At 41.3% G+C, this 18,151-nt stretch overlaps 1 protein-coding gene across 4 annotated transcripts in view; it reads left to right on the top strand.

Moving 5' to 3' along the window:
- tncb (tenascin Cb) overlaps positions 1-18,151 on the top strand; it is a 366,665-nt gene that overhangs the window by 250,111 nt on the left and 98,403 nt on the right. For all 4 annotated transcript variants that reach the window (XM_050050298.1, XM_050050299.1, XM_050050301.1 and 1 more), the window contains one exon: positions 5,880-6,143. In XM_050050298.1, coding sequence (XP_049906255.1) covers positions 5,880-6,143 — 264 coding nt within the window. The remainder of the gene's footprint in view (positions 1-5,879; positions 6,144-18,151) is intronic.

Genomic DNA, 18,151 nt, shown 5'->3' with positions numbered 1-18,151 from the left:
TTGCTTTCACCTTCTACCTGCGCTCTACCTCTTGCTGTGACACTCTCCGCTCGTCCTCCCCCTCCCTTCTTGTTGTGAGGAAGCATTTCCTGTGTGCCAGCGCGGGAATGTCGCCGGTCTACACGCATACTAAAAATGATATATATTGAAATTATTGTGAGATGTTAGAGGAGCCGATCGGCTTAATCAGCATTGTGTCATCTCCTTTAGTAGTGGCTTGGGTGAAACGGACATTTACGGACCTGTAGAAGTTACGCACTATAGCTTTAAGCAGTGAACGTTATTATTTATTTCTTTTTACTTGCAGGCTAGATTTGTTTATATATGCTACAGTGATTTGTTTTCCACAGAGCTCTACAGTGCTAGCATTTTACTCGCATTTGCGACTAAAAATAGTTTTGTGCGAGCAAAAGAAATCATTCAGGAGCATGCTGTGCGAGTACAGATTTCAACCAGCAGCAGAAACGAAAGGCGAATCCTGCCGGTTGTGGGTTGAACTGGGGTCACAGACAGGAATACGGCGGAGCACTGTGGCCACCCGGAAGATTACAGCTTACCGGCGACCGAGAAGCCCGGCTCCAGGTCCAATAATTTCCTCTTCGTTGGTGTCATGGCTGGCCAGAGGTACCTGAACAGCTGAGCCGTGGCGGCACACACGTATGTGACGTGTCAGAGGAGAAACGAGCCGTTCACATTTCTCTCTTTGTGGCAGGTAATGGTCCACAAACCTCACCACACTTAAGGGACTGTTCTTAACTTATCAGAGGAGGAGGGTGGCTGGTTGATTTTTATTTTATTTATTTATTTTATTTTGATCCCCCCCTATGTTAATCACTTATTACCTCAGCCAAGGAGGTTATGTTTTTGCTGGCGTTTTTCTGTTCTGTTCTGTCTGCAAAATAACTCAAAATGTTCTGAACGGATTTTGATGAAATTTTCAGGAAATGGCACAAGGAACAGATGATAAAATGTTGGTGATCGGTTGAAGCGAAGTGGATAAAATAATAAAATGGCAGGAAATCTGAGCTGCTTGGCGGAGGTCTGCGCTCTCCAAGTGCTCTAGTTGATGCTGTTTTTGAAGTATGAATCAATAAGTCATGTATTCCATTGAAATATCATTGATGTATTATAGAAAAGTAATTTATCCTTTTAGAAATGACAAAACGCACATCTGCCTCATTTTTGCTGTGGTATCGTGATACTACTCAGAACCGTGATACTTTCACTGGTATCGTACCACGGGTCCCAATTTTGGTACCGTGACAACACAAATAAGCACATAGTCATTTGTGGCCAATTCATTATTGCATTTATTTTATAGTCTGGAATTAAACAATAACTGCTGATTTTCTTATGCAGTTGATTCTGAGGACAGCATTTGTGTAGTGTGTACAAGCATATAGAGGATTATAGGTAGAAACGTGTGGGCCGGTGCGTGGGCCGATGTGTGGGCCGGTGCGCCTGAATGTCCCGGGCTGAATTTGTGTCCCAGTCCGCCCCTGGTCTCGTCTCTTATACAGCATACGTGAACATGTAAAGATACTTTATTTGCACTTAATTATACATTCATACTTTTGTTTTTGTGCAATCTTGTAATTCTGCATGTGACCACCACTGGAGTAAATCTAAAAGAAATCAGATATGAGCATTTGAAAGCTCATTTTTCCACCAAAAAAATAATCGAGGAGCATAACCCCGGGACCCCCTAGCAGTTGCCGGGTCTCGTATCCTTCTCACCTTTTTCACCCCTGACCCATTTTCATGCCTGATCATTTTGGATGTACAAACCTTTGTACTTTTTTCAACTCAAAACAAACTCTTTCTGTTCCTTTCCTCTCTCATTTTCCTTTCATCTCTGTAAGTTTATTAAGTCGACCCAGAAAGACCGGGATTCACACACATTTTTTGCTCAAGCTAAGATTACTAATGTCCTCCACTGCTTTGCTTTTAAATGTTCCTCAGGTGTTCTATAAAAGTACTGGTGAGAGTGCCTACTGTTTTTCTGCCCCATTAAATGTGGAACTCACTGCCTCTGGGTATTAGAATAGTAAAGTCTCTCTGTATTTATAAAAGCAAATTAAAGACCTATCTTTTATTGTGGCTTTGAGTTTGAAGTAATATTATGGCCTCTGGCCATTTTGGTTTTTACTTTATCACTGGTGTTTATATTATTTTTTATATTATTTTATTTTATTCTATAGAATTTGATTTACTGATTTAATATTTTGTTTTTTATTGTTATATTTTTTCTAGTCTTTAGAGTTGCTTGTGTTATTCTTAATTTTTTTTTTTTGTCTGTGTTGTTTCAATTTTGTATGTGGAGCACTTTTCCAGAGGAAAGGAAAATTCTAAATAAGATCTCTTCTTTGTCCACCCTATTTCTCCCAGACATAACTGAGCTTAATACAACATCAGTATGAGATTTTGATAATTTTCTCATACTTCTTAAATTCAGTGATCTCCAGATAAGAAGCTGATTTATATCTGATGAGACAAAGAACAGACTATTGTATGTTGCTATATAAATAAAGATGAGTTGAGTTGGTGTAGATGTGTCTTTGCATCAATTTGTGTTGCCCTTGGTGACTTTGCTGCTAATGCCGTCTTTCTGTTGACGTTAATCATGCCAGTTTGTGCTCTGTCTTAAAGTACAGTCACAGTAGCACATCAAATTACAGCACCAATGTTCTGCATAAGACTCATCTGAACACATAATTTCCAAATCTAGCCTAAATATATTATTCAAACAAAGCAATCATGCCTAGATGAGTAATCCATGTATGAGAAGATGGTTCCCTTGGAGTCTTCCAGCACCCCCACCACCATGCTACTCTGGGTTTTTCTCTGAAGCCTTGTAGTCTGCTATCTTTAATATCTTTTTACCCATATAATGGAACAGAGATCTCACTTCCTTTTGTTGCAGCAGCAAATATATTCAAATTTACTAAGTATACAAAATCAATTTCAGTGCTGTCAGTGTATGGAGCCAGAACAGTCTCAAAATGAATAAATGCACACAGAAATTAATAAATGCACAAATAAGGATTCGCAAATGTATTTGGGGATTTTTATATATATATATATATATATATATATATATATATATATATACTGGGTATCCGACACTGGGTATCCCCGGACGGATGCTCAAGTGTGGGTGAGAGGAGCAGAGAGGACCGCGGAGTTCAAGTGGGGCGGGCCCAGAATGGGTGTTGGGGAACTGCCCATTGGTCCAACAGCCCATTGGTCCGACATCCCATTGTTCCGACCATATTAAACCCATTGTTCCGAAGTCCGTTCCGAAATCATCATGATGCCCTGTGGTTAAGGTCTGGTTAGGTTTAGGCACAAAAACCACGTGTGGGTTAAAATGAAAAAGAAAGTGACAAACACATAAGCTGTGAGCCTGCTTTGCCTCAAGCCTTTCCCAGCTGACCCAGAGCCGGTCGCGGTGCACCATCAAGGTAGAAATACGCCTGCCGGGAGCCATTCAGCACCGCGGACAGTCAGACTAATGGGATGTCGGACCAATGGGCTGTCGGACCAATGACATGGACCCGTTTAAGTGTGGGTAAGAGGAGCGGAGAGGACCGACAATGGTAACGTAACCTGGGCTTGTAACTATAATCTAATTACTATTACTAATTAATTACTCCTATTTTTGAAATCATAACGCGTTACATTACTCTGTTACTAAGCCTCCGCTTGGAAAATTAAACAGTCCTGAAAATGCAGCCTCCAGTACTGCAGCTTCACCTAACCCCCAAATTCCATCAGATGCGTGTTGGTTGCGTCTGCGCTCCGAAACGGCAACAAAAGCCGATCCGTTTCAATTCTAGTCAATGTGTGTGCTTCCACCGGCTGCGGCTGTGCCGCGTTCCGGCTCCATCACAGCTGCGGCCCTCCGGAGCCCTGCGCAACAGATACGCAGGACTTCTATTTTTGCTGGATGCCGGAGCACAATGCAGCAATTCTAGCCTGGTTCCAGACCATAGACCCCGCCCACTCAACTGAGTAGGCTTGCATCTCTGGTCTGGCATACTGCAATAAATTTATGATTTATCTCGTCCAAATGATGGAAGGACCAATGAACGCCGGGGGAGGGAGCGGGTCTAGCGATTAGCCAATCAGCGCCACGCTGATGTCAAGCTGTGCACCGGTGAGTAACTGGTGAGGATAGCAACAATGGCAACCGCTACAGATCCTACAGACCACATTAACGATGCTATCGAGGTATTTCGCCACTACTCGCGTTAATGGAGGACCAAATTAAGGAAGCTGCTAAACTGGATTTAACAGAAATGCAGCTGGGTGTGCACGACGACGAAGACATTTTAAACGGGCAATGCTCGCTTGTTTTCGGCACCTCCGAGGCATGGATACTAATGACGTCAGATTCTGGGTGAGTCGTTGATCTCTACTGATTGGTTAGGGAAAAATTAAATTCCCTCCCCCTTGTAAATCGCCTTCAATGGAGGTGATGTTAGACTGAAGGTTCTGGGAGCTTCAGTCTGACACTCAGGCTACAGCAATTCAGCACAGAGCAGATCGTGCGGGGCAGGAAGTCGTGCACAGAAACAAAATTAAACATCCGGTTAATTTTCAAAATAAAATACACAGTGTTCATGGCTGATCATATTTCCCTGCACTACACCTTGAAAACGTCATAATGGGCGGAGGCAGGCCTGAAGTCAACAGGTCAGAGGTTTTCAGACATCATTTCACCCTGTTGACACCATGGACGAGGAGATGTTAATCATGGAGGTGCACCGAGATGTCTTCCTACTACTCCTCTGGTTTTGTGGTTCTGTTTATAGAAACTACATCTTGTTATATTGCGCGATTATGCGTGAATTTGCGAGATCTCGTGGGTCCTCATGACTCCCACTGTCCGGCAGAGCTGCACCGCTCCGCACAGCAAACGCAGCCGGTGGGTGTTGACGGACGGCGGAGCACGCAGCGGATAACCAGCGCTGCCGTTCCGCAATGGACACGCCTGCGCACACTTTAATAATGTCATATAACACCCCTCGTGGGGAGACACTCATGTGATTGGCTGTAAAGGAGTGAGACATCTGATTGGCTGCAGACAATCCCCTCTTAGAAAAAATGCATTTGTGAATCGGACCACGTCAGGGGACTCTCAGAACTCGCACACACAAATGCAGGAAAGTTTACAAATTAAAAGGACTTTGTAAATGCAGGTTCAACAGTTCATATATCAATGTAATAACCTCCAAATATGTATTTGATGAAAACTGCGAATACTCTTACATGCGTACATTTGTGAATTTCAATTGCACATATTTAAGACAAGATATATTTGTGTGTGCATCACAAAATGTTTGTAAATCTTAGTTTTTATATGTGGATTTTCATTTACTTACATATGGAATGAAACATATTTTTGTGTGCATTGAAAATGTGTTTGTGTTTTGAGTCATACATATATATATATATATATATATATATATGTATATATACATTTGTGAATCGTTTTTTGTGCATTTATCAATTTCTGTGTGCATTTATTCATTTTGAGACTGTTCTAGCTCCGTATCAGCAACACTTGAAATAACCTTTGTATGTGTGCCAGAGGAGAGGCAACCATCTCACAAGATGGTTACTGCTTGAAAAATTATTGTGTCAGTGTGAATTGGCACTGAGGTGTAGCGAAAGAGAGACTTGTATGAATCTGTTTCAGATAATGGCTTCAAGTTTTGTCTTTGGACAAGTTATTCTGTGGTATCAAATCTTAAACCAAGTCTGTTTGCTTGGTGGTCCTGCACCTGTAATATCTTGGATGTGCGTGCTTTACCCCACTTTGTGATCCAATCTTAAACCCCCATTTAAAATCTCTTCTCATGCTCCCTAATTAGCCCTGGATCCTCCCAAGGACCTGACTGTTGCAGAGGTGACTGAGACCACCATGATGCTGGAGTGGAAACGCCCCCTGGCAAAACTGGACTCCTTCAGACTGGTTTATGTGTCTGTCGATGGTCGCAGGGCTGAGGAAGTGGTCCCAGGCAGCTCTGAGTCTCACATCCTCAGGAGCCTTACACCAGGCATGCTGTACACCATCAGTGTTATCGCAGAGAGGGGCCGCAGGACCAGTGCACCCACCACCATCTCAGCACCCACAGGTCAGCACTGAAAAAACAACACACCTTCCATCTTCAGAAGCAGTGTCCCTGACTTAGCAATAGTATCTCAATGTCATAGAATGTCCAAAGTGTCTGGTAGGAAACAGTGGTTGGGAGAAGAAGCTTTTTTGGCAAAAATGTTTGGAGGTTTATCTTGGCATATATTCTGACATGAAAATGCTGACATTTTGTGACTGTACTCTGTATTCTTACCCAGATAAGATTTCAGCAGTTGCTATTTGCGCACAATCTTGGCATGTCCCTAATGTTTAAACACCTTACCTCAAGTGGAAGCTATGCGAATAGTTTGGCTTCTAGAAAGACTGTTGTTGTTATTCTAACCTGACGACCTTGCCTTTGACAGTTTTAAGTGGAACTATTTTCTATTAAAGAAATTATCCCTTTTTGAAAGATGGTATGTGGATTATCCAGAATAACCTCTCTCGCTACACTGTCTTCACTATATACTGTAGATCTAATGACTGCTGTTAGTGGAACTTTAACTGTTTTATGTTTCTATCTAAAGCTGAAGAGGTGCGTCTAGGTTTTGAAGACATTTGTGGCTTAGCTCAGACCTCTCTAGGGGGTCTGGGAGATCCTACCCCGAGGAATTTTTGATTTTGATTGGGAGACTCTATTTTTATGCTTTTTATGCACCTTATTTACAAGTTAAGTTTAAGTACACATCCTAATAATTGAAAAATTTGAATGTGTACTACAAAAAGTGTCATTTATTCATTCATTCATTTTCATAACCACTTACCCTGTTGGGGGTCGCAGAGGGGCTGGAGCCAATCCCAGCTGTACACCCAGGACAGGTCGATCGATCGATAACCATTCATACGCCGGTGGGTGTCGTGTAATTTCCAGATTAATTGTGAACTAGTCCATCCCCGTGGTAGCTTTGTGCTTTCTACCTATGCCAATCCTCACTGCCTATGTGCCGTTTCACATAGATTGACCACGTCAGTGAGTAGAAAAACATGGGACAGACAGAATGACTGACTAACAGAATGACACACTGACAGTTTCCGTGATTATGTACAGCATACCATACCATGACTTAGTCATACCAAAATTAAAAAAAAAAAAAAAAAACATTCGGCCACAGCGATCGGTTGCAATTTAGCCATTTTTAAGCATTTTTCTGTTGTTATAGCACCACCCAGTGCCAATTAGACTTAAAATGACTTGAGGCGTCCTGTTATACATATCTACCAAGTTTAGTAAAATTGATATGGCGGTTAGGCCTAGATAAGAAATTAGCTCTCTAGCGCCGCTTTTTGTTTGATTGGGTCAATAATGGAGGGGTCCTCTCAGATTGTGTGTGGTCATATGCCTACAAAGTTACGTGGTGATCGGTGAAACCCTTGAGATGTTATACACCTTTATGTGATGAGCCACGCCCTCCGCAATATTCATTGCCTTATAGAAGCTCAGTTTTAGTAAGTTTTCCAACTTTTGCCAAGAGGGAACTTTAGATATTGGTCCCTAGATTATGTTCACCGAGTTTCATGCAGATCGGTCAAACTTCCTAGGAAGAGATCAATTTTAAGTGTTTTTCAAAAAATTAAAAATGGCTGAAAATCTATATAACCGGAAGTTATGGGTTCTTGAGGCAAATTTGTTCCTCATGAGGAAAGGCATCTCTGTGTGACATACAGGGCATGAGATATGCCCATTCAAAGTTTGCAATTTCAGTCGGTTGCTATAGCGCCCCCCTTTGGCCAATTGATGTAATATTGCTTCATTCGCATCCTCCCATGACCCTCTACCACTGTGCCAAATTTCACATGGATTGACCAAGTCAGTGAGGAGAAAAATGTGGAACAGACAAACAGACACACCCACAGACAGTTTTTGTCATGATATACTGTAGTAAGATTGTGTTTTTTAAAATATTAGTAGCTATTAACAATTAGTATTAGCACTGAGTAGAAACAGAATACTTCATTAAGTGTTATCATTAAACATTTATTGACTAGAGCTGGAAAATTATTATAATAGTAAATAATGTACACTAGTGGAACTCAAGTACTGTACTTAAGTCAAATTTTGAGGTACTTGTACTTGAGTATATCCATTTTATGCTGGTTAATACTTCTACTCAACTCATTTCAGAGGGAAATATTGAACTTTTTACTGCACTTGATTTTTTGACGACTTTAGTTACTTTGAAGATTCAGAATATTATACAACGTATGAGCAAATAATAAATGATGATGTATTATTAAAGACTGAACTCCCCAACAGTATATAAAGTCATAAAAATGAGCTCCTCCTTTACCAGCTGCAACATTGTGTGATGAACACATTAATGTTTCAATAAATATAATACAACAATATAATATATATTATAATGAAAATGGGCCATGCTGCATAATAAGTATTTTTACTTTTGTTTTTTTTAAAGGATAACTGTTTAACCTGGACCCCTTTCTCATGTGTATGTGTCTAAGAGACTGATGTGAACAACAATTTTTAAAAGTGGTCCATTGTAGAGCAAGAGGGCAGCAGCCAGCAGCCGCACAATGGGCACAAGGGCGAAAATTCAATTTCATTGTTGGGGGTGACAATAAACAGAGATATTTCTCAAGAGCAATTTCTGGGGGGGACCAACAAAGATTGATTTTAAATATAGAAATATTACAGTTACCAATTACAAAAGATTAAAAAAAATGTTATGAGAATGAAGTATTCTTTTCCTAAACACACTTCTGTAAAACAATCCAAAACCAACAAAATTCTTCGAGTTTGAATGTTTCTTTGGCGTCCGGGCTGTTTGTATGACTGCTGCATTCACACAGAAGATTCAACCGCAAGGTAATGAAGTGAACAAAACGATGTCTGGTTACTGCCAACGTGTTTTATTCTGTTGAAAAGTAGAAGTAAATAAAGGTGTCCGACATGTTTCTTGTTTAAAGTTAACTTTTGCAAAGTAGTCACTTAATGGAGCTTATTTCCGCTACCCTGACACACTTCCACTGATCCACAGTCAGTCCTGCCATGAGCTGCTGTGTGTCAGTGTATACAGACATGGACCAAACCATTGTGAGGCAGATGAGGGCAGAGGATGCAATCTTTTTAAAGTTATAAATATATTAGTCCCATTTCCACCGCAGGAACTTCGGGGTAATTTTACGGGGGCCGAGGCCGTTGCTGCGTGTCTCCACCACAGGAACCACCCCCAAAGGACAGAGTTCCAGAACTTTTACAGGGGCTAAACAAGTCCCTGCCTCGGGGTAGGTACTCAGAACGGCCCCGAAAGACTCCTGGCTGGGGCTTGGGGATTACTTAGTGCTGATTGGATATACTCAAGGAGGGATGTGACGACAACAGAAAGCAACAAAATAGCTGGCATTTTTAAAACTCAGCAGAAGAGGGTTAGCTCGTTCATATAGCTTCTGCCACCATGTAAAAAAAAACTCACTAAATGGCCCGTGAAAAAAATATTTTTTCCGGCGGATATCTTAGTTACAACATGATTGAGCTAGCAACGCATTTTTTTGTTGATATGTGTGGTATTTATTCAGTTTTGGGAAATCACGATGTCTAGAAAGCATCAGCTGACAGGGACAGCTAAAAGCAGCAGCAAAGCTAACATCAGGACGTCATCTGTTAAAAGCCTCCCGTTGTCGGATACGACATGAAACTACTCCAGTTAGCTCAATCATGTTGTAACTAAGACATCCGCTGGAAAAAATATTTTTTTCACGGACCATTTAGTGAGTTATTACAGACACCGCTATCGGCTAATGGCGTCCCTACGTCGCCCCGGTCAAAATGGTTGCGCAACGATTACGTCACATCCAGAGCCCGTAACTTTACAGGAACCTTCCACGTACTCTGCTCTCTCAGTGGAGACACGGCGGTTGAGAGGGCCGAGCGAGAGGACGTTCCTGTAGTAGTTCCTGCCCCTCAAATAGTACCAGGAACTTATTCAGTGGAAACGGGCCTATTGTGTTGCGTATATCATTGGCACAGGTGCTTTCATTTTTTATTATTATATAGTTTAAATTGTATAGTTTCCTCAAATTATATATTGGGGAGGGGAATTCCCCGTCCCCCCCGGGATTTCCGCCTATGAATGCGCAGCAGTGTTAGCATATGGGGCAACTGAACACTGTCACTGTATCTCCATTAAAATTAGTTATTTTTGACACAGACAGGCTGAGATTGTTATTGTCACTCAGTACGTTTACATGCACACAGTAGTCAAGCTAAGCTCATAGCTCGGACTTCTCGTCTTGTCTGTGTATACATGCAGAAGAGAAAATCGAATTTCTGACCAAGTATGGAGGTATTTTTGTGTCTTTTTGTTGCAATCATATAAAACTGTTTTAAGAGCATATTTCTTGAACTGCAATCAATAATCAAGTTTGTAAGTAAAAACATGTGATCATTTTGCTTATAAATCAGTCCTCTTTGCTTGCAAGTTAAAAAGTTTTGCTTGCAGATCAGTCCCCTTTGCTTGCGAGTTAAAAACTTTTGCTTGCAGATCAGTCCTCTTTGCTTGCAAGTTAAAGTTTTGCTTGCAAGTTCAACTGCACTTAATGCTGCTGATGGATGAGAGAAGAGTTTCTGTTGGTGTGTTTGACGTGGGTACATACAGAGCGGGCTACACCCATGATTCCCTTTCCTCCACTGGAAATGCTCGACAGTCGGCATTACTGCTACATCCCGGGGCATCGACGGTACTGACCATTACGCCATCGAATAGTTCTGCCCTGGCTAAACAAAATGCACCAGTTCAAATAAAACATTATTGCTATTATTAGGCCTAGTCCACACGGACCCGTGTACTTCTGAAACCGTGTATTATTCTATGCGATTTGGCTGTTTGGCCACATGCAACTGCACTTTTGGGCCCCCAAAACCGCGTTTCTTTGAAAACCATAGTTGCGTGTAGATAGGATAACCACAGTATTTTATTACCTGTCTCCACTGTTTGACGTCAGAGTGACGGTAAATAGCTCTTTTCTAAAAGTTTACTTACTGCTAAAATCCAACATCCTGTGTTAAATACAATGTATCTTAACTATATTTACAGTGAAGCTTGATTCTGCCCTCTGCACTTAGCCCGTATGTGAATGTTTACCGTTGCTATGGCAACAAGTGACAGCTGATGTTAGCGTTAGTTAGCTTAGCTCAATCGTCTGACAAACAATAACCCATAAAATTATAATTCAACATATTTAAACAAAATCAACAACAGCTACCAACAGTTACATTCCTTACAACCTTAGCTAATGTGTTGTCACAGGTTAGATTGTCAAAATTAAAGTAATAACAGCATTAGTGACGGTTGCATCCACTCGTATGCAGTTACCTTACGTTGCAGTTCCCTCAAACAATATCACGAAGCACATGCGCTATTTATGTGAATCGGGTTGTTTTTATTTTCCGCACTTCCCTATTCCGGTATTGACTCTGACTTCTGATTGGTTAAAATGGCCTTTCCGTTAGAAGTTACATCGCCACCTACTGTTTTGGCATGTGTATTACATCACTTGATAGCGGGTTTTGCGGTTTCGTGTGGATATCATATTTTTTTATCACACCACTCGTGTGGCCGAATTTTTTTTGCAAACCGGAGCCTGAAGAACTTCGGTTTCAGAATTGATTTTTGCCACAGCTCCCGCACTGAATTCCCCGTGAACTACAGAACTCCCATATTGCTTTGCAAGCGTACTAGGCTGAAGAGTAGAATTTAAGAAACAGGCTAAATGACATGATGTTGCACACTCTTGTACAGTAGGTGGCGGTATGCACCTTTAAATTGCTGCCAACCAAGAGAAGAAGAAAAAAAAAATGCTTTGCAAGCTGTCATTCCGATTGAGACTGGCCAATAGAGACGTGTCTTACAGCTTTCAGTTTGAGCCCCGCCCACCAGGTTCAACTTTTTACTCACAAAACTTTTTGACTTGCAAACGGAAAAAAAAAAGACTCGCAAACAAAACTTTAGGATTTGCAAACAAAACTTTTGGATTTGCATTTTTTAATCAATCATTTTTTACTTGCAATAAAACATTGTTTGATTGCAATATTGATACTTTTACTCTCAAATCTTTTTTTTTGATTGCAAAACCTACTCTGTTTGATTAAATAATAAAGAAACAAATGTAGCTCCATAACCAAGTACGTGTGACTCCGCCTCGATAGGCGGCGCTGTGTCCTTTTTAATATAGTGCATATTGAACTAGTTCTGGTTGACCCGAAGAGGAAGCTAACAACGAATGAAGATGGCAGAGCGTGAATGTAGTTTCCTCGTCCAACCAGAAGTGCGTCTTCTGCTTCTCGGTCGCCATGGCGTTTGTATGTTTGTTTTTCCGGGAGTTACTGCACTGCTATATACTGAACTGCTGCTACGTCATCTCCTTCTTCTTCCGGGTGAAAGCCCATGAAAGAAAAAGTGGTGCATGCGCAGAACGCCGAATCCAACTCCAGTCGGACTAAGTGGATACATGCAGCAATAGTTCGTTTTTCGATCGAATTATCTGGGTGTGTTAGTTGAGCTACGGATAGTTCAATTTCAGTCGGGCTAAACTATTTACATGCATTTAAAAGTCCGGTTTCAGTCGGACAAAGCCAATAATTTGATTTTCTCAAGCTGCATGTGAACGTACTGAGTGTCTGAAGTGTCTCTTTACCTTTCACTTAATCTGGTCTGTTTGTTATCTGTCTGGTCAAGCGGATGTCTCATTATGAAATCTCAGGAGATGTCATTTGTTGCAGAAAGACAACAGTGGAAAATCGAGTGAGATTTGGAGAGAGTACAGTAACCAAAGTAGTTTAGTAGTTTAGTGTTATCTAAAAGATTTTCAGTGTCATGGATGATTATTCACCTGATTTCATCTATGTGGCTGAGGCCCTTGAATTCAATCGCTGCACATATTCATTTGAGGTGAGGTACACAGATGAAGATCGACTACTAATTGAGGAGCGGAAAAGGAGAGAGAGTGACAGTGAGGGAGTACCTGCACTATTTTACGACAAAGCTACACTGTCGTAACACATGCAGAATGTGGCTCACTGTCTTGTTGGAATAAGCAGGGACATCCCTGAAGACGTGATCTGGATGGCAGCATATGTTGCTCATAACCTGTATGTAGATGTAAGATGTGTATGTGTATGTAAGATCTGCAAGTTACCCATGATGCCATGGGCACTAACATAGCCCCATACCATCATATAAATATAATAAAAGTAACAGATCGAATAAATAAGAACTATAATAAATAAGCTAGAACTGTGAGGCTAAAAGAGAATAATTAAAGTGATAGTTCAGGTTTTTGGACATGAAGTTGTGTGAAACGCTGACCATCTGTAGCTCTGATGTGACGGTGTCACTACTCTCAACGAGCCTCCTGCTCTGAGAAATCGCCCGTAGCTTACCGGAGAAAAAGTAGTTCTGAAGATGTACGGGGGACACGTAACCAAAAGGTTTTAAGCTACAAAAAAGTATGCATGTGTTTTGTTAGACTATTTCAATAATTTTAAAACATCCCCGCATTACGTCAGACCTTGCTATCAATTGGGACTATTTTCTGGCCAGTATCACTCCGCCGTGCAGGCCCGCAAGACAGCACGCCAACAGAAATCAATTAGACAGTTCATCACCACGCCGTGCAGGTGCGCAGGATAGCAACGGCTAACGCAAACTTCATCGGCTGTTTCCAACAGAGAACCAGTAGGCTATTATTAGTGAGGAAAAAGATGTACGAGCCCTATATACCTACTACTACAGCGCGAGCACCGGCTCAGGCTCACGACACACCCTCGTCAGCTGCTGTAGGTAAACAGAGGAATACCAAAATGGTGTGAATTTGTGATTTCCCCAGTGGTGGGAATAAAAACATCGCCGGCTCCTTATTCCATCGGTTTCCTGTTACAGATGTAACCCGTGGGCAACTCTGGCTAACCCACCACCTGACTATCACTTTAATATGAATTAATATGAATGAAGTGCCAGTAGAAACAATTCCGTGTTCACCTGCTCTGATTTGTAGGACTCTAACTGATGACTGTTAAACAGCCGAGTAGTCCTTGTTTGTAATGTCAGTATTTTATAGAATTATATCATATGACTACAACATATATCTCAACTCGCTCACATTTTGGATGCATTAAGGTTTTACTATTGTGAAGCGTTTACTGAGAGTCACATGGAATTGTGCTCTCCTGGCTCTCGTCTTGGCTTGATTTTTCTGTGGCTCAACATTACTTTGGAGGCCATCATGCATGACATCACAGAGTCACATGTGACTGTGACAGTGCCCAATCAAGTCTGAAAACTGTGTCCATGGGCCGGACTCTCACGTAGGTGTGACAGTGAGGCATCCTGTGGAGATAAGTGCCAAATGGCTGTCCTTTGTTCGATGAACAAAGTACATGCGGTCTTGGCCACTATTTCAGACGGCAAGACCTAGACGAAAAGCCATCAAATGTCCAGTTTAGATCTTAACAAATGACAAATCATCTGTGGTTCAGTGAATCCCAACAATGGTATAGTCTTAAGTTGCATTTGAAGATGCCGCGACAATGATTTTCCAGTAGTAAGAGTGAGTAATATCCTTTATACAGTTATGTTTTTTTCTTAAGGATTACTTTTTGGGCCTTTTTTTTACTTTATTTGACAGGACAGATTAAGTGTGAAAGGGGGAGGGACAGAGGGGATGACATGCAGCAAAGGGCCAGACTCAAACCTGTGGCCGCTGCAGCAAGGACATTGCCTTTGTACATGGGATAGGCCTCCTTACCTCTGAGCCTCTGGGCACCCGCGTTCATGTTGGTTTTTAATGCCATGATGCTCAGGGGGTTAAAGGTCGTGGGCATTGGGCGAATGCTCATGTCCTTTTTTTTTTTTTCTTCATCAGTGATTGAACCTGTTATTTCTATAATTATGATCGTTTATTCATTTTCAGACGTTTTAGTTAGCCTAAGAAAGCTCATGTTAGCTAACTATTTATTGTCCAGCCTAAAGGAAATCCATCCAGCTCCAGTGAGGGCAGCCCAGGTCTCCCAGGGAGAGGCAGGAGAGGTCAGGGGGCTGGTGCCGGTGGAAGAGTAAGGCAGACACTGGTTCCCACTATATCAACATATCACTAGTCACACTAATTTGCCTGGTTATATAACAGCACCACACCCACCTGATTGTTTCCTGATAGATACACCTCTGTTGGTAGTGTAATAAATCCATGTGGCAATTTGTAACTACTATTATATAGCTTTGTGCTGTGCTGTTGGGATTTGTATTAGATTCTACTTGTATTCCAGAGACAGAGAAGAGGCAGAGGTCAAGGTGGCAGAGGAGGTGGAAGGAGAGGAGGAAGAGGGCAAGGCAGAGGTTTGCGTCGAAGTGAGGATGCTGTTGACTGTTCGTTATGATTTGACACTAAAATATATATACATATTTTGTAAAATGGTGGCAGTGTGATCATTTGTGCACATTCGATTTTCACTGAAGATGAAACAATGATTCAGTGTTGACAAATGTTAAGCATTGCATAAGGACTTAGGACATTTGCCTTAGGACTTCACACATATCAGAATTGCGCACGTTTTCAAATAATAAACACATGAATACCCTTATGGTGTATATAAAATGAAAAAAGGCCAAATGTCAGGTCAAGTAAGTCCATTTTTATTTTGAATAGAAATTGGAATAATACAAATATCACGTCGTCATAATAAAAATCTTGACGGTCACCTTTGGACATTGTAATACTTTTGATGAATGGTTTTCAAAAATAAGTGAAGGTGGGCTCAAGTTCTGCTCATTTCTACTGTTAGTTTCCACCTTGCCTACATGACAAACGATCAATAACAAAGTGTATGTAGCACAAGGGTACAGGCAATGCTTAGAAATTAAAATACAAAATACAAAAAATGATACAGTCCATGAAATAATTTCAACTGGTTTCGTAAAAAAAAAAAAAAAGTCACCATGCCTGGTGAAATACCTCTTAGAGAGGAGAGAGAAGAGAGGTGGAGGTCCTTTTTTTTGTACATATGTATCCAATGGTCACTTACTAAAGGGAGAGAGCTTTATCCGCTTCCTCCACCTGTTTTTTGACAAGCGGTTTGGGGAGATTTTCATCAACAGTCGGAAGCTCTGTTAAGCTGTAGTCTTCTCTGCCGCAGTCTGGGAACAGACCTATTGCTGAAGTCCTGGATCTACACAGGGCCAGCTGCTGTTTTACCTCTTATAATGAAACTGTATATAACAGTGAAAGCCTACTACACAGGCAAAAATACACTGACTGGTCTAAGAATAACCGAACAAGTCTCTGCTTGTTTTTTTTTTTTTTTCAAGATTTTTTTGGGGCTTTTTTGCCTTTAATGTATAGGACAGACAAGCATGAAGAGGGGAGAGAGAGGGGGAGTGACACGCAGCAAAGGGCCACAGGCTGGAGTTGAACCCGGGCCACTGGGGCAACAGCCTTGTACATGGGGCGCCTGCTCTACCACTAAGCCACCAACGCCCCGAACAAGTCTCTGCTTTTATAAAGCTCGACAATGCAACCTTTTAGTTTCATGAGGTTCAACAACTATGGAAGACAGAGACATGCTTACAAATAAAACATAATTCAAACATTTTGTTTGAACGCTTATAAAACACATGGTGTTAGTTTTTTAGTATGAAATGTGCTATATAAATAATATTATAATGTTTTTGTACTATGACTATTAAGCACATTGTGCTGCCTTTGTGCATAAAATGTGCAACATAAATAAAATTGCATGGTATTGGATTATGAAACAATGGTGTTAGATAATAGCAAGCATAACATAGCAACAGAGCAATAATAAAAGAGCAAACACTGTAGCAGGTGATGTGAGGGCCAGGAGTCAGGGGCAGACTAGGAGGGCAGAACCCAGGGGTGCAAAACTTACAAGGAGTGGACACAGCAAGCCACAGCAGTCACTCACCAAAGCTAACGTGAGATACGACACATTGTAAGGGATTGGATTAACCCCATACCCAAGTGGCATTCAGCTCCACTGCAATCTGTAGTTTACTGAAGGAGCTCTGAAAAGTATTTTCTAAACAATATTTAAAATATTAAAAAGTGGGGACACTCGCTCATATGCACTGTGCAGCATGGCAAAACAGCAGCATGGCTGGACCTGCAAAGGAAAACAAGTTCCATGTTAGCCATAACTCTTGAATGAATCAAATGTACAAAAAGCTCCCTTGGGGGTTCTCTGTGCTGCTGTGTCAATGGGGACGTCACTATCTGCTTACCAAAGAATTGTCCTGGGCTGAAAAACAGTTCACTGACGGAGGTCATCTTCTTCCCCTGCAGGCAGGACAGCCAGCATCAATAATCTATAATGACAATAAATGAGGATTAAATCAAACACTACAATACACCACACTAGCTGAGACCGTAAGCTGCAGACTTAGCAACTATGTATGTCGCGTGCTGGTTGAGCAGGCCTACCTTGACCCCGGTGAGCATGCCTACGGTGGACACGATGAAGTCTACGTAGTCTCCTGGGAGGAGTGAGAGAAGGATTAGGAGACTATGCAAAGACTCTGTTCTCCTGTTAGGTCAGTCAGTCTTGACCTTGCTTACTAAGGTCACATTAACTTCAAAACCATAAAAATCAAATCTGAAAAACAGCACAGCATTGTCAGCACTACAAGAGTGCTACAATTAGCTAGCTTGGTCTACATGATTATAAAGCTAAAATGTAAACAGAAATAGAATTCCATTTTACCAGTTTGTTAGTCTACACGGTGATATAGTGACGTGAAAAATGTGATATATAGCTAAACTCTGCTGGTTTTCTGACGTGAAAAATGTGATATATAGCTAAACTCTGCTGGTTTTCTACCCGAAGTGTTTGTAAACAACACAATTTTTATTTTATTTTTTTTACCGATGGATTTCCAGATTGTCTTCATTGCAGCTTACACACTGTTCCTCAGGTCATTGATTTCCTCTATGTCCATCTCCACATTCTGTTCTTGCTCATCCACTTGCATATCTGTAGGCTAA

This window comes from Epinephelus moara, chromosome 8 (genome assembly GCF_006386435.1).
Source record: "Epinephelus moara isolate mb chromosome 8, YSFRI_EMoa_1.0, whole genome shotgun sequence".
NCBI lineage: Eukaryota > Metazoa > Chordata > Actinopteri > Perciformes > Serranidae > Epinephelus > Epinephelus moara.
This window is presented reverse-complemented; position numbering and strand designations above follow the sequence as displayed.